At 45.7% G+C, this 24388-nt stretch overlaps 1 protein-coding gene across 5 annotated transcripts in view; it reads right to left on the minus strand.

Annotated features, from left to right (window-relative positions):
- Positions 1 to 24388, minus strand: part of CC2D2A (coiled-coil and C2 domain containing 2A) — a 209620-nt gene that overhangs the window by 66278 nt on the left and 118954 nt on the right. For all 5 annotated transcript variants that reach the window (XR_015050071.1, XM_085849076.1, XM_085849079.1 and 2 more), the window contains 4 exons: positions 18936 to 19032; positions 15280 to 15389; positions 6463 to 6559; positions 1605 to 1703 (listed from right to left, as the gene is read on the minus strand). Coding sequence is in view for 4 of the 5 variants with exons in the window: in XM_085849076.1 (XP_085705202.1) it covers positions 1605 to 1703; positions 6463 to 6559; positions 15280 to 15389; positions 18936 to 19032 (403 nt within the window). In the remaining variant the exon portion in view is untranslated. The remainder of the gene's footprint in view (positions 1 to 1604; positions 1704 to 6462; positions 6560 to 15279; positions 15390 to 18935; positions 19033 to 24388) is intronic.

Here is a 24388-nt window from a genome sequence, read left to right on the forward strand (position 1 = left end):
TCAACTTCCCACTTACTGAACAACATCTGTGGCACACCTGTTAATTGAACACCTTTAATTACCTTCGCCACCGAAGGTGCATGGATGTTATGTTTTCACCCCTGTCTGTTTGTGTCTGTGAGCATGATATCTCAAAAAGTTGTGGACGGATTGGGACCAAACTTGGTGGACAGGTTGGGTGTGTGAGAGGAACAAGCCGATTCGATTTTGGTCCATATCCAGATCCAGATCAGGCCTCTCAGTAGGATAAAAAATGCAAACTTTATATGTGGGAGAAATTACACACCCAGGTGGGGAATCAAACCCAGGTCCTCCAGTGAACCATACCAGTATACCAGTGCTCTGCCATCTGAGATATCTGGGTGACCCACCTTTTGATATCTGGGTGACAGGTCGGCAATTCTTCCACAAATAGAATTGTCACTCTCTTTTTCCACCACTGCTTCCGGGACACTCACTGCCAACCATACGAGCAGTGACAGCCTGTCCTCTTCTTCTTCTTCTTCTTTCGGCTGCTCCCTTTCGGGGTCGCCACAGCGGATCATCCGTATGATCCGCATAGTGATTTGGCACATGTTTTATGCCGGATGCCCTTCCTGACGCAACCCTGGTCGCCTCTTACGACACAGGGATATGGTACACCTATTTTAACCGGGGTATACACCGGCCCAGTATACTGGTACTCATTTCACCGACCTCGGAAGGATGACAGGCTGAGTCAACCCCCTGGTGTATTAATTCAGTGGCCCAATGGGGCTTAAACTCAGGACCTTTTGGATCCCAAGCTGCTGCCCTAACCACTGCGCCAACAACAGGCTACTTGTTTGGATAAGTATCCACCCCTTATTATAGCAATTGTTAGGGTTATATTTTATAGCTGTCAGTGACAGCCTGTGCATGGGGGGCCAATTCCATGACTGCTATTATTCACCACAGGGGGCGTACTAATACAATTATAATTGAACAGGAGAGAGAGGAGAGGAGATTGGGACCATACTCTGTGCAGAGCGTTGGTGCCTCCTAAGCAGTCTCCTTGGCTATTGGGCACAATCCTGGACGGGTCAACACTCCAAAACAGGATACCAGAAAGCTGGCACTCATTTTGCCGACCTCGGAAGGAAGACAGGCCGAGTTAACCCCACCTGGTATTAATTCAACAGCTGAGTGAGATTTGAACTCAGGACCCTCGGATCCAAAGCCCACCACCTGAACTATTAAGCCAACACCAGGCATATAATTAAACAGACAAACAAACATTAGAAGTACATGTGGGAAAAAATTATGCATTGGTTCGGTCGGTATGTAGTTTTGTGTTTATCTTCACAATCAACTCAAGTTTGGAATAAATACAACTGTTGGTTGGACATCAATAGATGTAAGAACCTTGTGTTTGATGACAGCAGTGTTGTTGTTTGTGAACAAATATAATGTATTTGAAAAAACGAAACAAAACCAACCGTCATGTCTGTCTGGATGTGATTGGGAACACAACACGGATTGGGATTGTGATAAACATGGCCGATTAGCTAAGATTGGTGATAAAACAATATTTCAATCTCGTAACGAATCTAATGATGTCATATTGGCTCAATTCCATGGCTCACCCATGATTGGAGGTACAGAGTGTTGAAAGGGATGTTGATGAAGCCGAGCCAGATCTTCTCAGTGCGTGTGTGGGTCTCTCTGTCTGTCTCCCTGTCCCCCTAACAAAAACAACCAAAGGTAGTGCAAGTTGGCAGAGGATATCACAACATAATACACACACAGGTGCAGAAATAAACAAGAAACAAAAAGAGCAATCACAGATTGCAGACCCTCACCAGGACTTGTTTTGTGTGGTGTTTGTGTAGTTTTGTGTGGTGTATTTTATATGGTGTTTGTGTACTGGTGTGTTACGTAATTAATAATTGACATAATTAGAAATGCCACTATGTATCTGCTAGCAGGGATGACAGGGACCAAGATGTCCTGCTTTGATGCAACCCTCCTTTGATTTGACATCTGATCCTGACCCATGATGTGTTTTTATTATTAGTTATTATTCAATTGAATTCAGAATGGGATTAAAATCAATTCAAATCAAATGGAAGACCTAAAAGGTACAAGTCCTGCATTGGAGTAATCAGAAGGAACCCAAACAAGCAAAGAGCAAAGATGAAGTCATCAGGAGGAACCTGGATAGGATTCACATTTCAGCTGCTACTCTTCTACCCTCAAACCCATCCAGGCACAGCTAACTGAGCCTTATTGATATATAAATAAATAAATAAATAAATAAATAAATAAATAAATAAATAACCCAGATCAAAAAAAAAAAAATTCTGGCTGTCATGCATCCGATAAAGTTGAAATTTAAAACATTTATTCCCCATCACTATTAGAACATAATTTGAAGCTTTATGTCGATTGATTAAGCGGTTCCAGAGACAACATTATTTAATATTTTTCTTCAATCCAATATGACTGCCAAACCATGTTATCTATAAATTATTCCTTCACAAAGTTGTACACCCATGGCTTGGGGAAGATGTGTGTAAAGTTTTGCCTTGATCTGACCAGCCGTTCTGGAGAAGAAGATTTTTGAATGTTTTTTAAAAAAAACGACAAAATGGCTGCCGAAGCGTGTGACCGATGACATCATCAATTTTTTTTCTGTGGACCATTTTATCCTGAGATGACCCTCAAAAATTTTCAAACTGATCACACGTCGCATTCTATATGCAGTTGTGACGTCATAAAGAAGGTACCTATGATGTCATAAAAATCACACCAATTCCCCATGAGGAGTACTTGCTGTGTGCAAAGTTTCAATTTTTTTTTCCTTGATTTTGATGAATTCAGAGGTACAGAGATCCAAAGTTTTTCTGTTTTCCAACATGGCTGCCACAACACGTGATCCATGACGTCATAGTTATCATTAAAACATTCTATATAAGTAGTCGCTCCTCCGTTGAAAATTACATATCAATTCAACAAGCGGTTGCGGAGAAAAACGCGAAAGTTCTGTGCGGACAAACAAACAAACAAACAAACAAAGAAGAAGACGTCGTGCAGAGCATGATACTTGCAAAGTCCGTAAAACAAATTTGACCTTAACAATAATTGGTGGTTGAATTCAATGACCAAATATACAACTCCTTAAAATTTCAAATCAATCGGATGAAAATTGAGGATTTTAGAAATTTGACAAATTTGTTGACCTTTGGCCTTTGTTGAGCTTTTGATCTCAAAAACAACAGGGTTCTTGCATATGACAAACTCGACCATGTGGTGATGTTTCGTGAAGATCGGTTTGAAATTGTGACCTGTAGGTGATTGACAAACAAACCAACAGACAAACAGACCCAAATGCAATACCCTCTCCTTCGGTGAGGGTCATGAGTATGAGGGAGACATTCCATTTAGCCGATAGATAAAACAAGGAGCCAATACTCGCGGTAACACCGCCTTTTAGGTGGTATTAGGAATAAATATTTTTTATTTATTTTTGAACACCATGTCGAGGCTCGTGTAAAAGCTAACACAAAAAACATACAACAAGGCAGGAAACAAGAGGTATTGGAGAGGGAAAGAAAATATTGGGGAACAGAGACAGGAGATCTGTGGAAGGCAGAGCGATGGGGTGGAGACAGGAGATCTGTGAATGAAAGGACTTCTTCCAGAGGATTGTTGAGAAAGTAGATGGGAGGGGGGGTGGGGGGGGGTTCTATACGGTCATTTCAGAGAAACATAGTGAGAGTATGAGACTTGTCAGGGTTGAAAGACGTGTTCCTCATGTTGGACCAGTTTGTGATTTTATCCAGATCTGCAGAGAGTGAAGAGGCTGCCGCTTGCTGATCTGAGGGATGGCAGATGGTACGGCAGAGGGTGGAGTCATCAGCAAAGAGATAAAGAGGATTTTCTAGAGAGTCCGAGAGATCATTGATGAAAACCAGAAAAAGAACAGGGCCCAGAACGCTACCTTGAGGAACTCCAGCCTGGACAGGAAGAGGGGATGAGAGAACTCCATTTAGGGCCACATGTTGACTGACAGGATAGGAAGTCTGCGAGCCATGAATGGAGATGGCCTTGGATACCATAGGAAGAGAGCTTGGTGAGCAGGGCAGGATGCCAGACCGTGTCAAAAGCACACTATATGTCGAGGGATGTGGCTCTGATTTCATGTCCGGCATTGAGAACCTCCACCCATTGTTGGGAGAGCAGAAGCAGCATATCCAGGGTAGAGTGACCTGGTGTGAATCCAAATTGATGATCGGAAATCAGGCCATTGGAGAAGAGGAAGGATTTGATGTCTGAAGCGATGATGGCTTCCATAACCTTACTGATGATTGGGAGAAGGCTGATTGGTCTGTAGTTGCAGGGATCTGTTTTTGCACCTTTTTATGAAGAGTGGGAATGTTTGCTGATTTCCAAGCAGATGGCAGATGACCTTGAGCAAATGAGAGGAAGAACAAGAGCAGAGGAGCAGGTTTTTAAGACATGAGGGCTGATGCCAGCTGGACCGGTTGCAGAATCTGAGTCAAGGTTTGACAGCAAGCTCTCCACCTTGTCAGGAGAAAAGGACACAGAGTCCAGGAACAGCTTGGTATGACTGGGTAAGGTGGGTACAGAAAGTGATGGGTTTGGGACACAAGATTTAGAATGTTGTGGTGCTCACTTGGGAGCAGCTGGACAAGATAACCAGGGAACCACTGGTAGGTGTGGATGACCCACAAAATACGTCACGGAGAATAAATTAAATACCTACCGATGGAATTTTTTTTTAATGCCATGAACAAACTTTGGTACATCACGGATGATAAAGGTTGTGGTCCAGTTTCATCGCAATTGTGTGTAGTTTCTGAGAAGAAAGCAAATACCTATTTTTTGGGGGGGAGACACCCGCTCCCCTTCCCCCGGTAGAACCCCTTAGACCTCAATTTTTTTAATGGTGTGAACAATCTTTGGTACGTCATGGGTGACAATGGTTGTTGTCAAGTTTCATCAGAATTGCATGTGTAGTTTCTGAGAAGAAACCAAATGCCTATTTTGCGGGCAATCCCCGTAGACCCCTGAGGGTCCGATTTTACCAATGCCATGAACAAACTTTGGTACATTCTGGTTGATGAACGTTGTGGTAAAGTTTCATCGAAATCATATGTGTAGTTTCAGAGAAGAACTTGCAAGTATATGTGGATGGATGGACGGACGGCGTGCCATCCCATTTTCTTCCCAGAACTACGTTCCAGGTGAGCTCAGAATGCAGGCGGGACTTTCCTTTGTCTACAATGTGCAGAATGGATGCAGGACTCAATGCAGCGTGCTTTAGGAAACCAGGAGCGAGACGAGAGCCAGTGACGATGGCGTTCAAAGATGAAGTAATACAGCCATGAGCCGGGCCGGCAATGAGTAGGCCTTAAACTAGGCCACGTCGTCGTCTTCGTCCTTTTCCCCAACGAGGCTTCCTGTTCGGAACTTCTTCCTCCCTCGAGTGCTGAGATCTTTCTTTCCTTCTCGAAAGGCATGTGTTGTGTGCTAAAGTCAGCTCACACATCGGTTCTTCAGCTCAACCGTTTAATGGCGTCCTCTGCTCCACTCCTCTCTCGTTACTCCCGGTTCTGCCTAGTCAGTCCGGGTTCATCATGCATTCATTAATATTCATGTAACTCCCAATACCACTTATCCCTTTTTTCATGAAAATAACAACTGGTAATGAAACCCTCCCCCCAAAAAAGTAGTAAGCATGTAATCCAAAGTAACAGTCATACCATGTGACCAATTAATTATTTGTGAACACCCTGATGAACATGTGGGTGAAGTTTCCCATCGATCTGTCCAGCCGTCTGGAGAAGATGATTTTTAAAGGTTTTAGGGTCAATCCAAAATGGTTGTCAAACCAAAGTCAAAGGTGGAGAACTTTTTGTTACTCATGGATAGGCAGTCATAGCTGTAAAGTTTCCCCTCGATCTGTTCAGACATTTCAGAGAAGAAGATTTTTGAAGGTTTTATATTAAAAACAAAACTGCCGAACCACGTGACCAAAATTTTCAGACAGATCTGATAAAGTGTTTGATGTATGCAATTATGACATCATAAAAAGTCACGCTTGTTTCCCGTGGGGAGTACTTGACATGTGCCAAGTTTCAATTTTCTCCATTGAGCGGTTTTGGAGATACAGAGGTCCAAGATTTCTCGTTTTTCCAACATGGCTGCCACACCACATGACCTATGACATCATAATTATCATTAAAGCATTCCACATGAGTAGTCGCACCGATGGTGAAAACTTCATGCCAATCGGATATGCAGTTTCAGAGAAAACAGAGAAAATGATCATGGACGTACGTATGTATGGTCAACCAGAAAACATAATGCCTTTGGCGACTTCGTCAGCGGAGACTTAAAAAAGACTGAAATATTCAATTGATTTGTCTGTTTATGAAGTACGACATATGCTCTCCGCAAATAAATCAACATGATTACCTCCTGGATGTTATAGGTGAGTTCATCAAACACATTGATGTAAATTTCATCTCGGAGTGATTGCAGGTTTGTGCTGCTGTAGTCTCCATTCAGGGTTCTGCAAAGGACATCACGACATTAAAATATGTGTTGGGGTGTCAAGGTCAGCGAACAATTATTAAAATAGTATGGAATTTTAGGAGGTATAATGATTACTCCATGAGAAGGAGTGTAATGATTATTCCATGATAGTGAGTGTAATGATTACTCCATGATAGGAAGTGAATGATTACTCCATGATAGTGAGTGTCATGATTACTCCATGATAGGAAGTGAATGATTACTCCATGATAGGGAGTGTAATGATTACTCCATGATAGGGAGTGTAATGATTACTCCATGATAGTGAGTGTAATAATTACTCCATGATAGGAAGTGAATGATTACTCCATGATAGGGAGTGTCATGATTACTCCATGATAGGAAGTGAATGATTACTCTATGATAGGGAGTGTAATGATTACCCCATGATAGGGAGTGTAATGATTACTCCATGATAGTGAGTGTAATAATTACTCCATGATAGGGAGTGTAATGATTACTCCATGATAGTGAGTGTAATGACAACTCCATGAGAGGGAGTGTAATAATTACTCCATGATAGGGAGTGTAATGATTACTCCATGATACTGAGTGTAATGATTACTCCATGATAGTGAGTGTAATGACAGCTCCATGAGAGGGAGTGTAATGATTACTCCATGATAGTGAGTGTAATGATAACTCCATGATAGTGAGTGTAATGATAACTCCATGATAGTGAATGTAATGATAACTCCATGATAGTGAGTGTAATGATTACTCCATGAGAGGGAGTGTAATGATAACTCCATGATAGTGAGTGTAATGATTACTCCATGAGAGTGAGTAGAATGATTACTCCATTATAGTGAGTGTAATGATTACTCCATGAGGGTGAGTGAAATGATTACTCCATTACAGGGAGTGTAATGATTACTCCATGATGGTGAGTGTTATGATTACGCCATTATAGTTAGTGTCATGATTACTCCATGAGAGTGAGTGTAATGATTACTCCATGAGGGTGAGTGTAATGATTACTCCATTACAGGGAGTGAAATGATTACTCCATGAGGGTGAGTGTAATGGTTACTCCATTATAGTGAGTGTAATGATTACTCCATGAGGGTGAGTGTAATGATTACTCCATTATAGTGAGTGTAATGATTACTCCATGAGAGTGAGTAGAATGATTACTCCATTATAGTGAGTGTAATGATTACTCCATTACAGGGAGTGTAATGATTACTCCATGATGGTGAGTGTAATGATTACTCCATGATGGTGAGTGTTATGATTACGCCATTATAGTGAGTGTAATGATTACTCCATGAGGGTGAGTGAAATGATTACTCCATTACAGGGAGTGTAATGATTACTCCATGAGAGTGAGTGTAATGATTACTCCATTATAGTGAGTGTAATGATTACTCCATGAGGGTGAGTGTAATGATTACTCCATTACAGGGAGTGAAATGATTACTCCATGAGGGTGAGTGTAATGATTACTCCATTATAGTGAGTGTCATGATTACTCCATGAGAGTGAGTGTAATGATTACTCCATGAGAGTGAGTGAAATGATTTCTCCATGATAGTGAGTGTAATGATTACATTTTGGGGGCAGGATTTGCACTCCAGCCACTGTAAAACCCTTTATTCCGCAAAACGTACTAAAAACACAAGAAAAAAATTTGAAAACCCACTCCATAGGAGTACCTCTTGTGCAGCTTCCCTTCGCAGGGCAAGTCACCGAATGATGGGATTGGGGCAAAGCCTTCAGGACACCCACTCTTTAATGATAGGAGGAAAACCACAGGGTAAACTTCCCGGGACAGATGGTGGTAGTGTGTGTCAGGGTGGTGTTGAGGTGTCGTCCACCAGACAGGAGTCTCCTTCGGCTAAGTTGAGGCGGTCCCTTTCGGTGGGTGCCTGGAATGTCTTATTCCAAAGAGATGATGATCACCTGTCTCTGTTATCATCTGAGCTCAAGGGTTTGGATATCGGTATTGCAGCACTCTCTGGGGTTCAGAGACCGGTGTGGTGAGATCAAGGCTAGTGGTTACAAACTATAGTGACGCGCTGCTCCAGTGCATGCTCCCATACCTAACCTGACCTGGTTACACCGACGATGGGTCTGGTCACCCTGATTGTTACCACACCCAAGTTGTTGCTGCAGCTGTGTCCAAGAAGCTGACTCCAATGATAATCGAGGTAACACCAAGTCAACGAGCGTATTATGAGACGAAGGATTTGTTACTCCTTGGGTGTTGTTTCACTGGTCTCTGAATATGCTCCGACTGAGGCGAGTGATCTCACCATGAAGGACGCATCTATGCCACGCTCGAGTCTGTGGTTCATCAGTGCCCCAGGCGAAATACTCTTCTAGTCTTGGGGATTTCAATGTATCAGCTGGAACTGATAGGGATGGTTATGAGACGTGTGTTGGTCCTCATGGGTCAGGAACTGTGAATCAGAATAGCACCAATTCCCTTGACTTTGCAAGAAGTCTTGGACTTAGGGTGGCTGGTTCATGGTTTCAGAACCCACAGGCTCACCACTGAACTTGGTGCTCCAACGTTAGTTGAGTGGCAAAGGAGATTGGCCATGTGCTCATTGATGGTCACTGGAGGGTGATCCAGAAATGTAGGGTCCACCGGAGTGCTCAGTTCCTAACTTCTGACCACAGGGTTGTGGGGAATCCTGAAGAGTTCTGGAGTGCCTTCAAGACCACAATCTTTGATGTTGCCGGGTGGACATTTTAGAACTCACCGAAGGGCGAAGAATAATTTCGTCTCTCAAGGGACACTGGATACCATTGACCAGAGTCGCAGGGCCAGGCTGACTGGCAAAGCTGAGCTGTTCAGGGAGTTGAGACGTAAAACTGTACGTCCGCGAAGGGTGGACAAGGAGGCCTCTGTGTGAGGAATATGTGAAGGGTAGAGCATCCCCTGGGGTCAAGTGATTCTCCTCCTGCTTTCAGGGAAATTTGTGCATTGCGTTCCTCCAAGCCCGCCCCTTGGTTTACTGCAGATAGAGCGGAGGGTGGTGGACTCTTGACAGAGTTTTCCAAAGAGAAGACCTGCTGGGTCGGTTACTTTGAGCGGCTGCACCAGGCTTATCCACCAGCTGTCGACTTGGATGTCAGGGGTGTTACTATGCCTATTGCTGACCCTCCAATCAACTATGATCCACCTTTGTTTGTGGAAACACAGACTGCAGTGAACTGGTTAAAATGGGGGTAAAGCTCCTGTGATCTGTGGCATCCATGCTGAACTTCTCAAGGCTGATGGAAATGCTGTAATCGTGTCATTGCATGCCGGTTCTGTGCTCTGCCTGGAACACAGGCATCATCCCAACTGACTAAAAGAGGGGCCTCGTTGTTCCCTCTCTGGAAGTGGAAGGGCGATAACCAGGACTGCAACAACTACCGAGGAGTGATGCAACTCTCAGTGCCGGGCAAGGTCTTTGCTCAGATAATTCTTGATAGGGTTCACCACCATCTGCTTGAGCACCAGCGTCCAGAGCTGAGGCCAACGATCAACCATATCCTTGCTTTCGGGTTCTCACCGATCGCAGACGAGAGCTTCGGCAGGGGCTGCTTGTAGCCTATGTTGATCTCTGTAAAGTGTTTGATTCAGTGAATTGGGATGCCCTATGGAGGATTCTTGGTCTTCGTGGGGTGCCACCAAAACTGATCAATCTGATGTCTGAACTATACTCTGGTACTGAGAGTGCTGTGAGATGTGGTGGTACCATCTCTGACATATTTCCAGTTGTTACTGGAGTTCGTCAGGGGTGTGTACTGGCCCCCACACTTTTCAGAGCTTGTATGGACTAGATTCTGGGGAGGATGTTGGAGAGATCAAGCTGCGGTGCATCGTTTGGGAATGTCAAGATCTCGGACCTTGATTTCACAGAAGATGCAGTCATCTTTGGGGAGACTCTAGATACCCTTTTGGGGGCCCTCACTGTGCTGAATGAGGAGACGGAGCTGCTGGGATTACAGGTTTCCTGGATCAAAACAAATATCCAGGCTTTCAATGACATCTTGGATGCTGCCACCTTGTCTGTACTTTGAGGATGTTGAGGTCACGGAGAGATTCACTTAACTTGGCAGTGATATTCATGTCTTTGCTGGTTGTGAGCCAGAGGTCAATAGACATCTGGTCGGGCCTGGGGAGTCATGGATTCACTGGATCATGTGGTGTGGCACTGCCGGTACCTGTCCTGGCGGACAATAGTACGAGTCTTCAGGACCTTGGTGCTTCCAGTCTTGCTCTGTGGATGTGAGACTTGGACTCTGACCAGGGATCTGAGACGGAGACTTAATTCCTTTGGTACCAGGTCTGTTCGGAGAATCCTTGGTATCGCTGGTCAGACTTTGTGTCCAACGAGTGGTTGCTGAGAGACTCAAATGAGATTTGTTACCTGCATAGTCCGTGAGCGTCAGCTGTGGCTGTATGGACATGTGGCTCATTTTCCTGACGCTGATCCTGCTCACCAGATTCTCTCAGCGAGGGAGCCTCGTGACTGGAGGAGGCCAATGGGCTGGCCACATGCCTCATGGTTGATCAGCATCTCAAAGATATGGGGATGGGCCAGGCATCTGCCTGGCGGATGGCCAGACAGAGGTACCACGAGTGGATGCAGAGACGTGCTGCTCTGGCGCATGCGCCCACACCTGACCTGACCAGAATGATTACTCTATTATAGTTATTATAATGATTACTGTGTTATCATGAGTTTATCACTGAATGTGAAATGTTATTATAATAGTTGATCAGTTGTGGATGGCATTTTCATGGCAACATGGTCGTCGTCATCGTTTTATGGCTGTTTCCATGCTTGCATGTGTAAGCCGTGGTTCACCTCATGGCTGCTGTCCAGGCTGCATGATCCCTTGCCAGCCCTCTCGTTAAGCCTTTAACTCTAAGATCATATCTCAGCAACATATGCCATGTTTTCCTCGGACGGCCTCCAGCTCTCCTTGCATTCCCATTCATGTTTCTACACCTCTTCGCACAACTACCCCTGCACATCCTTCCACATGTCTGAACCATCTCAACGTACCCCTACGCATAATCTCACTAATGCTTTTTATCCCTAACCCATTTCTTAATTCCACATTTGATTTCCTATCCTTTAGTGTCACATCAGACATCCACCTCACCATTCTCATTTCGCTTCATTCACACCTCTGTTCATCCTCCTTTTTGATCACCCATGTTTTGCTGCCATACAACATCACTCTTTTAACACAAGCTGTATGAAGTTTTCCCTTTAATTGGAGAGAAGTCCTTTTTCATGTCAATAGAGGTAACAACTCCCTCAACTTCCTCCAGCCACTTCCAATTCTTCCCAGCACCACTGCCTCCACACCACCACCTACACCAATCATATCACCAAGGTAACATAAATTGTCTACACATTCCAGGGATATATCCCCACAAACTAACCTTTCCACTCCAACTGGAGTCACTTGTTTACCTATGCAAACAGCACAGTCGAAGTCACGTGCCACCTGCAGTCAACACCTGATGCCACTACACCTCTTGTGCACCCAGCAGTTGCAGGGTTTACACAATATTGTATTGTTACCATGACCTTTTCTACAGACAGTACAGGCCCACCTCCCTCTTTTTTCTACACTTCCTTCTCCCACACCACTAATCAGTACTTTTGTTTTCCCTGTATTCACTTTCAGTCCTCTGGCCTCCATACTGTATATTTACCCATTACCTCTTCCACAATGTTGGCTATCAGCACCAGGTCATCAGCATACAGGAGTTCCCAAGGTGAGCCTCCTCTAAATCCCTGTGATATAGCCTCAAGAACCATGATGAACAGTATTGGGCTCAAGACTGACCCCCTGATGAACACCCACATTCACTTCAAAATCCCCACTCAACACTCCATTTACCATCACAGAGGTTTTTGGGCCATCATACATTGCCATGACTACTCTCACTAACCAATCCACCACACGTAACCTTCTCATGGACCATTGCACCACTTCCCGAGGCACCCTATCAAACACCTTCTCCAAATCCACAAATATAAAGTAGTTGTTTATTCTTCCCCAGATATTTTTCCTGTAATTGCCGAACTATATAAATTGCCTCTATCGTGTCCCTTCCTGGAATGAAACCAAATTGCATTTGATGCATATTAACACTGTCTTATCAATTTATCCATGACTCTCTCTACCACTTTCATTCCCTGGTCCAACAACTTCAGAGCCCTAGAGTTGCTATGAACTAAGGAAATACCCTTCCCTTTATAAATATTCACCATTACATTGTTCAACCAATCATCTGGGACAGATGTCTCCCTTGTAATTGCATTTATCAATTTAGTGATTAAATTCACTCCAATTATATATGCCTTCAGCATCTCTGTGTCAATACGAGTGCAACTCGTAGCTTTACCACTCTTCATTTCATCGATGGTTTTCTTCACCCATTCATTCCTTATCTCAGGTGGTGGGCCCAGTACCGGCTCAACTGCCTCCAGAATATCCCTGTTCCAAGGGAACTTCTCATTTAGCAGGTGCTCATGGTAACTCCTCCAAGCATTTCTAATCTCCCCATGGTCAACCAGTACATTTCCCAAGTTATCGTTCACTCATTGTTACCTTGCCATACCTTGCCATTCCATTCTTGCCATACGTTTAGCCACTAAGTATTCCTCCTTCTCCCCTCCCTTTTTCCAAATCCGAAACAGTTTTCTTTTTTCTTGAATCGCCCTATCCACCTCATTATTCCACACCATGTAGCCTCATGTCTAACTGGGTCCTTCAACCAGCCACATGTCTTTTCAGTAGTTCACAGAAGCCCATCTTTTAAGGAGTTCCAACAACTCTCTACATCCTCTCCTACCATAGGATTTCCAAGATTCATTTTCAGAAGATCCCCATAGAAATGTTCCTTTACATTCTGATCTCTTGGTTTCCATACTCTTCTCCTTGAAACATAAGGATTCCTCTTTTCCATACTCCAACTTAACTTGACATCACACACTCGCAGCCGATGTTGTAAGGCACATTCTTCTCCACCTATTGTTTCCACGTCCTTCACCAACTTCCGATCTAACCTCCAAACTAGAAAGTAGTCTATCTGGCTATTTATACCTCCTGACTCATAAGTGATCAGTCTGCTCAGCTTTTTCTTAAACATTGTGTTGCAAACGACCATATCTGAAGCGTCCCCAAACTGTAGAATCCTTACACCTTCAGCGTTTCTAACTCTGAAACATGACCCACCATGCACACCCACATATCCTCCTGCCAATGCTCCAACATGTCCATTCAAATCCCCTCCGATCACAACAGTTTCTCTCTCGCTAATCCCTGAAACATGCACAAGTGTGTCCCAAAACTCATCCTTCTCCTACTCACTTAATCCTATCTGTGGGGCGTATGTTGATACTACTGTTAATATACGCTTATCAAACAACAGCTTTAGGACTATAACTCCTGCATTTACCCTCCTAACCGCCAACACCTTCTCCACCCACTTCTCAGCCACCATAATCCCAACACCACCAGTTCCAGGCACAACCTATCAAAAATAATTTGTTCCTATAATTTCTACCTGTGACCATTTTCATAGAACCTCCCCTCCACCTTGTTTCTTGCACACAGCATACATCCACTCTTCTGTGGCTCAAAGTTTCCGTTATCTCACCAGTTCTACCACGCATAGCACAACATTCAGACTAGCAACTCGAACACCTATCTTGTCATGCCAAGTGGGTGCTTTAAGCATGAGAGGTTTGCTACCATTTGTAATTTGTACAACCATATATTTCAAAGAAGAAGAAAGCGAGGCAATCTGAGTAAAAAAGCCACCCTCCTTGGTAGATGCCACAGCAACCCCAGACATCAATGCACTTACATGACCTGATGCCATAAAACCAGCAGTTCAGTGGCCTTGTGGGGGACCCACCCCAGCCCACTTCAGGGACACCCATCAACGCGTGACATGGCACTAAAGCAGATGGGGTATTATTCGCCTGCTTAGAGAGAAGCTCTCCAGTACGCTACGACTGGGTTCGGGATCCTGTACTATCAGTTGATAAGTGCCAACCTGTTAAAACACACACCCTGTACCCTCTGGACAATGCAGCAACACTGCCCAGTGTCACCACAGCAAATAACCCAGATGTGGAAACACAAAACTCAGGTCATTTTGCTAAAAGGCATATTTGAGGAATGTTTTTGTGGCCAGATGCTCTTCCTGATGCCACCACAGTATCAGCTGTGGACCTAGCCTTCATCTAAAGAGACAAACCCGACAAGGCAGCAGAGGGATTTGCATTCAGAGTTTCCTTCTCCGAGATGGACTGCTACCAAGGCGAAAGAGCTTCACCTGCCCTGGTTGGGTTGGTGAGTGCAAAAGCATGTCCTCACATCTGAGAACCATCCACACTACACCTCCAGGGTACCAACTTACTCAGAGATCCTCCAGACATTTAGCCAGTGCCCTCAAGAACACTGTTACCATGGTGTACCATGAGGAGGTAGTCTGGAAGTTTTGGTGAGGGGAGAGGATGTGTACCGGAAGGAAGGATTTACACACACGGCCTTCTTTTCGCTCACAGAGCTATTCGACGGCCGTAACTAAAAGTAAGGAATGGTAAACCACAGCTCACTTCACCACAGCACGAGACGCATGCACCTGCCCTGTGGGAAATCATCACACCCACAGTGATAAATGGTAACGGTGATAAATAAATTATGAAAATATTAACCAACCGGAATGGAAGCTCCAACTCTTCATGCCAAGATGGATTTGGACCATGGGCAGTGGTGGTTCGACATGTCCCTCGCTGGAATGAAACCTCCACAAATGGCCTCACCAAGTCCTGCAATGACAGTATCAGTGAAAGAAACAGAACATCCACAAGCAAGTATATTCTCGACACGATCGTGGAGAAAGTAGTTGTGCACCGGCCCGTAGCTATCCTCTGGCCTGTAGCTGTCCACCGGCCCGTAGCTGTCCACCGGCCCGTAGCTGTCCACCGACCCGTAGCTGTCCACCGACCCGTAGCTGTCCACCGACCCGTAGCTGTCCACCGGCCTGATTATATTGTGCTCGTTCATTTTGCATGTGCCTTTGGCTCGTGCGCATGCTGAGTCAGACTCTGGTGTACACACCTGATGTGAGTCCAGTGATGTCAATGACGCTGCAAAGATGTTTTTGCAAAGTCATCTCTTTACTGGTAAATTAGATATCCTGTGTCCAAGCTATAATACAGCTGGCCATTCGAATGCCAAGCACGGCTAAGAACCTGTCTGCCGGACCGACATTTTTGGTTGATTCATATCCAATCCACATGTTCATGGGACTTGTCACTTTTCTCTCGTCTGCCTGCATGTGATGTTCACCTTTCCCCTATAATCTACCTGTGAGGTTGTGGCTTCATTTGACTCCTCTCTTTGTATTACAGTCTACTGAAAATCGGTGCTATTGAAGCGGTTTCATGACAAGAATTGTGTTGGGTGGTTTGCCATTACCTTTCCAGCAGTCAATGAGGAAGCCTGGAGTTGGCTTAACGGTCAAGGTGACTGGCTTAAGATCTTGGGGTCTTGAATTTGAGCCCCTGACATTCCTTTGAAATAACACCAGGTGGGTTGATTCAGCCTGTCATCCTTCAGAGATCGGCAAAAAACAGCACTGCATCAGCGGCACAGCTGCAATTCCAGAAAAATGATTCGACCAGCAGCCACAGGTTGCATATGAAACAAGTTGTCAGTGAGGACAGAAATTTACAGTTTGGCCAGGGAGCTGATGATGAATCACATAATCTTCATCAAAAGATATAAATGTCATATTAAACATCCACCTCCAACCACCACCAACAACCAACGCTGACAGATGAATCTTCCATCTGAGGGAGTACACACTTATTGAGTGAATGCCCTGTGTAATCATGTTGAGAATCTATCCCAGACCGGACATCTCAGAAACAAGTCAAGTGCGCTACCTCTGGCACAGTTTCTTGCCTCAGTGAACTCTATGTGTGGAGAAACCAGTTGTCCATCAGCGTCGTTATCCTTCATCTCTATTCATTGCAATACAGGATCAGACTTCCAGGTCTCAGGCCTGGGTTAGCCGTGGGCAGAGCAGGAGCGGAGCTCTCACTTTATCATCCTCAATGAACCCTTTTTGTCCTGTACCTGGACTTTGGAATTTGTCCTTTACCTGGACTTTGGACTTTGTCCTGTACCTGGGCTTTGGACTTTGTCCTGGACATTGGACTTTGGACTTTGTCCTGTGCCTGGACTTTAGACTTTATCCTGTACCTGGACTTTGGACTTTCTCCTGTACCTAGACTTTAGACTTTGGATTTTGTCCTGTACCTGGACTTTAGACTTTGGACTTTGTCCTGTACCTGGACTTTTGGACTTTGTCCTGTACCTCGACTTTAGACTTTGGACTTTATCCTATACCTGGACTTTTGGACTTTATCCTGTACCTGGACTTTTGGACTTTGTCCTGTACCTAGACTTTAGACTTTGGACTTTGTCCTCCACCTGGACTTTGGACTTTGAACTTTATCCTGTACCTGGATGCTGGACTTTGTCCTGTACCTGGACGTGTAGATATTTTCAACCATACACACTAACTTTCACTGCTCTAATTTCCTTTCTCTTCGATCCTTCCTCTCTTTCTTCGTGTCCTGTTTGCTTACTTTTTATATAAAGTTGCTTGTTATGTTTTCACCCCTGTCTGTCTGTCTGTCTCTGAGCACAATATCTCAAAAATTTATGGACAGATTTGGCCGAAGCTTGGTGGACATGTTGGGTGTGTGACATGGATGAAATAATTCGATTTTGGTGAAGATCCGGATTCAGATCCGGCCTATCAGTGGGATACAAAACATAACCTGTTCAGCCTGGTGGAGGTGTGTGCTCTAGTTTTGTTCATGATGTTAATTTTGCCTTTTGTTTCACAGCTTTAATCATTTCCAGAAGCCTCGAAGATGTGCGTGCACATTTGATTGCTGTTGTGTTTTTTTTTTTGTTTTTTTGTATACCTTGTCAAGGCTCGTATGAGAGCTAACACACAACGCACATCAAGGGGGGGCATGAGACAGGAGGGGAGGGAGTGGGAAGGACAAAGTAGTATGGAACAGAGACATTTGGAGATCTGTGGAAGGGAAAGGGATGGGACAGGGAACATGGGGAATAGAAGATGGACATTACAGGGACTTTCAGGAAGTTGGACTTTATCCTGTACCTGGACTTTTGGACCTGTACCTGGACTTTTGTTGTAAATTGCTATTTATTTCTATTTGTTAAGTTGGTGTTAACCCATCATGAGGCTAATGTAGAGGGTTTGATCCTCTCTGTCACAATGAATAGGTACCAATGTATCTCGAACCTCAACTTCATGCTTCTTTCTCATCTTGTGTCTCAGACCTTTTTGGCCCTTTCCCCTCTCCAGTGCCACCAAGTAAAACACGTTCATCCATTAAATCATAATTCGATTAATCCACAAATCCGAGCCTTATGAACACCTTTACTCCTTGGTTCTTGTTTTATCCCACCTGTGGAGTTGGATCCCGTTGTCCATCCAATTACTCGATAAAATAGCTCATTACCATCATATTACCTTCAGCCTTCTCTGCTTTCACTGATATCGTTTAAACTTCATGTCCTATGTCTGCCTGCTCAACCATGAACTCACCTTGCACTCCACAAAACTGATCACTTTTACCAGGAACATGATCCATCAAAACAACTTTGGAGACTTGTGCATCCATCTATCAATCGGGACCATACTCTGTGCAGAGCGTTGGTGCTGCCCAAGAAGTCTCCTTGGCTATTGGGCACAATCCTGGACGGGTCACCACTCCAACACAGGATACCAGCATGCTGGCACTCATTTTGCCGACCTCGGAAGGATGACAGGCCGAGTTAACCCCACCTGGTATTAATTCAACAGCTGAGTGGGATTTGAACCCAGGACTCTAGGATCCAAAGCCCGCCATCCTAACCATTAAATTAACACCAGGCATACACTTGTGCAAATAGGCCACAAACTAGGATTACGTTTGGATTCAAGAAAACCTTCCATTATGGGATTCCTTTTAACAGGGCCTCAATGGTTTGGTTTATTTATCATGAGTATCTCAAGTGTGCTGTTCTGTTTACCAGGTATTCCTCGTGTAAGGGGAGGGAACACCACCATATTGTGAGCTTGCATTTTGTCAAAACGAATCTCTAACAACAAAAGTGGTTACAAAATGAGGAAACAACAAAACGAACACTTTGTCATGCACTGTGGGGATGAAATATCAACCAACAACAACATGGGATAAGTGTTCCTTGTATTTGGCATTATTAGTTTGCTCCAGTATGAGTTTATGCTTGTTTATTTAATTTTGTATCACGATTGCAATTACCTGTGCACGCTGAGGTTCGACCTGGCTGGATTGACAAGGCTGACTCGTACCAAAGGTGTTCAACATCGAGGGGGTAGTGTGCGACATTGGTTCTTCTCTACACATGGGAACACACACAAAACAAGAGAACCACAGTGAATTTTACAATAAAAGTTACTACATTAATTCAGTCTCATTGGTCTTGTCTGGGTTTGATTCCCAACCTGATTCCTCACATGTCACCCTGGCTCAAAAAGAATGCATCACCAACTAGTATAGCTTCCGAGCAGGCCAAGCTTGAAACTGAGCCTTGCCTGCTGGGCAGATATACCAGGGAGTGGTTAGCTCAGATTAGGCCATCATGTATTGACAACAAAATTCCACATTACTGCGCTGACAACCAGTGGGAAGTAAATGCTAAACCACCCAGTGTAACCCTCAAGTGCCACGAGATTGCTTGTGCAGCACTCAGGCCGTGGTACGAATTGATCACTCAGGGCCGTGGTACGAACTGATCACTCAGGGCCGTGGTACGAACTGATCACTCAGGGCCGTGGTACGAACTGATCACTCAGGGCCGTGGTACGAACTGATCACTCAGGGCCGTGGTACGAACTGATCACTCAGGGCCGTGGTACGAACTGATCACTCAGGGCCGTGGTACGAACTGATCACTCAGGGACGTGGTCCGAACTGATCACTCAGGGACGTGGTACGAACTGATCACTCAGGGACGTGGTCCGAACTGATCACTCAGGTCCGTGGTACGAACTGATCACTCAGGTCCGTGGTACGAACTGATCACTCAGGGACGTGGCACGAACTGATCACTCAGGGCCGTGGTACGAACTGATCACTCAGGGCCGTGGTACGAACTGATCACTCAGGGACGTGGTCCGAACTGATCACTCAGGGACGTGGTACGAACTGATCACTCAGGGACGTGGTCCGAACTGATCACTCAGGTCCGTGGTACGAACTGATCACTCAGGTCCGTGGTACGAACTGATCACTCAGGGACGTGGCACGAACTGATCACTCAGGGACGTGGCACGAACTGATCACTCAGGGACGTGGTACGAACTGATCACTCAGGGACGTGGTACGAACTGATCACTCAGGGACGTGGTACGAATTGATCACTCAGGGACGTGGTACAAACTGATCACTCAGGGACGTGGTACGAACTGATCACTCAGGGACGTGGTGCGAACTGATCACTCAGGGACGTGGTACGAACTGATCACTCAGGGCCGTGGTACGAACTGATCACTCAGGGCCGTGGTACGAACTGATCACTCAGGGACGTGGTATGAACTGATCACTCAGGGCCGTGGTACGAACTGATCACTCAGGGACGTGGTACAAACTGATCACTCAGGGATGTGGTACGAACTGATCACTCAGGGACGTGGTACGAACTGATCACTCAGGGCAGTGGTACGAACTGATCACTCAGGGATGTGGTACGAACTGATCACTCAGGGACGTGGTACGAACTTATCACTCAGGGACGTGGTACGAACTGATCACTCAGGGCCGTGGTACGAACTGATCACTCAGGGATGTGGTACGAACTTATCACTCAGGGCCGTGGTACGAACTGATCACTCAGGGACGTGGTACGAACTGATCACTCAGGGACGTGGTACGAACTGATCACTCAGGGATGTGGTACGAACTGATCACTCAGGGACGTGGTACGAACTGATCACACAGGGATGTGGTACGAACTTATCACTCAGGGACGTGGTACGAACTGATCACTCAGGGACGTGGTACGAACTGATCACTCAGGGATGTGGTACGAACTTATCACTCAGGGATGTGGTACGAACTGATCACTCAGGGCCGTGGTACGAACTGATCACTCAGGGACGTGGTACGAACTGATCACTCAGGGACGTGGTACGAACTGATCACTCAGGGACGTGGTACGAACTGATCACTCAGGGACGTGGTACGAACTGATCACTCAGGGACGTGGTACGAACTGATCACTCAGGGATGTGGTACGAACTGATCACTCAGGGACGTGGTACGAACTGATCACTCAGGGACGTGGTACGAACTTATCACTCAGGGACGTGGTACGAACTTATCACTCAGGGACGTGGTACGAACTGATCACTCAGGGCCGTGGTACGAACTGATCACTCAGGGATGTGGTACGAACTGATCACTCAGGGCCGTGGTACGAACTGATCACTCAGGGACGTGGTACGAACTGATCACTCAGGGACGTGGTACGAACTGATCACTCAGGGACGTGGTACGAACTGATCACTCAGGGATGTGGTACGAACTTATCACTCAGGGACGTGGTACGAACTGATCACTCAGGGCCGTGGTACGAACTGATCACTCAGGGATGTGGTACGAACTGATCACTCAGGGCCGTGGTATGAACTGATCACTCAGGGACGTGGTACGAACTGATCACTCAGGGCTGTGGTACGAACTGATCACTCAGGGACGTGGTATGAACTGATCACTCAGGGACGTGGTACGAATTGATCACTCAGGGACGTGGTACGAACTGATCACTCAGGGACGTGGTACGAACTGATCACTCAGGGACGTGGTGCGAACTGATCACTCAGGGACGTGGTACGAACTGATCACTCAGGGATGTGGTACGAACTGATCACTCAGGGCCGTGGTATGAACTGATCACTCAGGGCCGCGGTACGAACTGATCACTCAGGGCCATGGTACGAACTGATCACTCAGGGACGTGGTACGAACTGATCACTCAGGGACGTGGTACGAACTGATCACTCAGGGCCGTGGTACGAACTGATCATTCAGGGACGTGGTATGAACTGATCACTCAGGGCCGTGGTATGAACTGATCACTCAGGGCCGTGGTATGAACTGATCACTCAGGGACGTGGTATGAACTGATCAGTCAGGGATGTGGTACGAACTGATCACTCAGGGACGTGGTATGAACTGATCACTCAGGGACGTGGTATGAACTGATCAGTCAGGGATGTGGTATGAACTGATCACTCAGGGCCATGTTATGAACTGATAATTAAAACAACAAACATTCAAACGGATACATTTCCCTTGGTTTCATCATTGTGTGGTGCTTATTTAAAACTTACTTTGCACAATTCACACAACCATCGTGTGTGTGTGTGTGTGTGTGTGTGTGTGTGTGTGTGTGTGTGTGTGTGTGTGTGTGTGTGTGTGTGTGTGTGTGTGTGTGTGTGTGTGTGTGTGTGTGTGTGTGTGTGTGTGTGTGTGTGTGTGTGTGTGTGTGTGTGTGTTGTTTTTACTTGGCGAAAAAATTATTTTGCCAAGTATGTTGGTCTGCAGCGTTTGTCTCTCTGTCACACGATTTTAGGCCACAGGTAAGGTCAGGTAAGGGCGCATGCACCGGAGCAGTGCGTTGCTGCATCCACTTTCCGCCGGTACTCCAGGAGCTTCTGTCTGGCAGATTTCTGTCCAGACATCTCCATCCCCCAGGAAGATCTTTGGCCCATCCCCATCTCCTCGAGATGCTGATCAACATGCTGCAACTATGAGGCACGTGGTCGGTCCATTGGCCTCCTCCGCTCACAAGACTCCCCCGCTGAGAGAATCTGGTGAGCAGGATCAGAGTCAGGAAAATGAGCCACATGTCCATACAGCCGCAGCTGACACTCACGGACTATGCAGGACACAAATCTCATTTGAGTCTCTCTCAGCAACTGCTCGTTGGACACAAACTCCAACCAGCGATAGTCAAGGATTCTTCAAAGAGACTTGGTACCAAAGAAATTAAGTCTCTGTCTCAGATTCCTGGTCAGAGTCCAAATCTCACATCCGTAGAACAAGACTGAAAGCACCAAGGACCTGAAGACTCGGACTATTGTCCTCCCACACATGAACTGACAGAGCCACACCCCATGATCCAGTGAATCCAAGACTCCCCATGCCCGAGCCAGACGTCTGTTGACATGTGGCTCACAGCCAGCAGAGACATTAATATCACTGCCAAGGTAAGTGAATCTCTCTGTGACCTCAACATCCTCGCCGCAAACAGGTGCAGACAAGCAGCATCCAAGATGTCATTGAAAGCCTGGATCTTAGTTTTGACCAAGGAAACCTGTAATCCCAGTGGCTCCGACTCCTCATTCAGTACTCCATCAGGCTGTGGATGAAAGCTTTGTCCGTGGTCAGGAGCTCAGGTGTGCCAAGGAAGGACTTTGCATGACAGAGGATGCCCAGTTGGTGACTGGCTTTGGAGGCCAGCTTGGAAATATGGCTTTCCCAGGAAAAAATCGTTTTTAGATAGTGAGATTCAAAAGCTTGAATGAAAGGACTTCTTCAAGAGGATTGTTGAGAAAGTAGATGGGGGGGGAGGGTTCCAGACAGTCCTTTCAGAGAGACATGGTGTGTGTGTGTGTGTGTGTGTGTGTGTGTGTGTGTGTGTGTGTGTGTGTGTGTGTGTGTGTGTGTGTGTGTGTGTGTGTGTGTGTGTGTGTGTGTGTGTGTGTGTGTGTGTGTGTGTGTGTGAGATGGTACGGAATGAGAGATGGTACGGCAGAGGGTGGAGTTGTCAGCAAAGAGATGGAGGATTTTCCAGGGAATACGAGAGATCATTGATGAAAACCAGAAAGAGCACAGGGCTTGGAACACTGTGTTGAACTCCAGCCTGGATGGGAAGAGCAGATGAGGCAATTCCATGAAGGTCCACGCATTGACTGTGACAGCAGAGGTAGTCTGCGAGCCATAAATGGAGATTGCCTTCAATACTATAGGAAGAGAGTTTGGTAAGCAAAGTAGGGTGCCAGACCATATCGAAAGCTTGTGATATGCCTTGGGAGATGGCTCTGATCTCATGTCTGGCATTGAGGACCTCCATCCATTTTTGGGAAAGCATAAGCAGCATATCCAGGGTTGAATGACCTGGTCTGAATCCAAATTGGTGGTCGGAAATCAAGCCATTGAATAAGAGAAAGGATTTAATGTCTGAAGCAATGATGGATTACATGATCTTGCTGATGAGCAGGCTGATTGGTCTGGAGTTGCAGGGATCTGTTTTTGCACCTTTTTTTGCAGAGCGGTAATGTTTGTTGATTTCCAAGCAGATGGCAGATGACCTTGAGCAAATGAAAGGGTGAATAGAACCAAGAGAGGGTGAGCAAGAGCAGAGGAGCAGGTTTTTAGGACATGTGGGCTGATGCCATCTGGACGGGTTGCAGAATCAGAGTGGAGGTTTGAGAGCAAGCTCTCTACCTTGTCAGGAGAAAAGGACACAGAGTCCTGGAACAGCTGGGTGCTACTGGTTAAAGTGGGAAAATAAAGCGATGGGTTTGGGACACGAGATTTAGAAGCAAACACGTAGTTTAGGCATTCAGCCTTTTCACGTGTAGTGTCAGCTGTGCGGCCATTTGAGGTAAGGTCGGGGATGGAGGGGGAACATACACCAGGATCGGATTTAACTAGAGACCCCAGGATTTGGAGGAAGGAGACCGGTT

Source organism: Eptatretus burgeri, chromosome 12 (assembly GCF_056783735.1).
Source record: "Eptatretus burgeri isolate ZD-2024b chromosome 12, Ebu_testis_v1, whole genome shotgun sequence".
Classification (NCBI taxonomy): domain Eukaryota; kingdom Metazoa; phylum Chordata; class Myxini; order Myxiniformes; family Myxinidae; genus Eptatretus; species Eptatretus burgeri.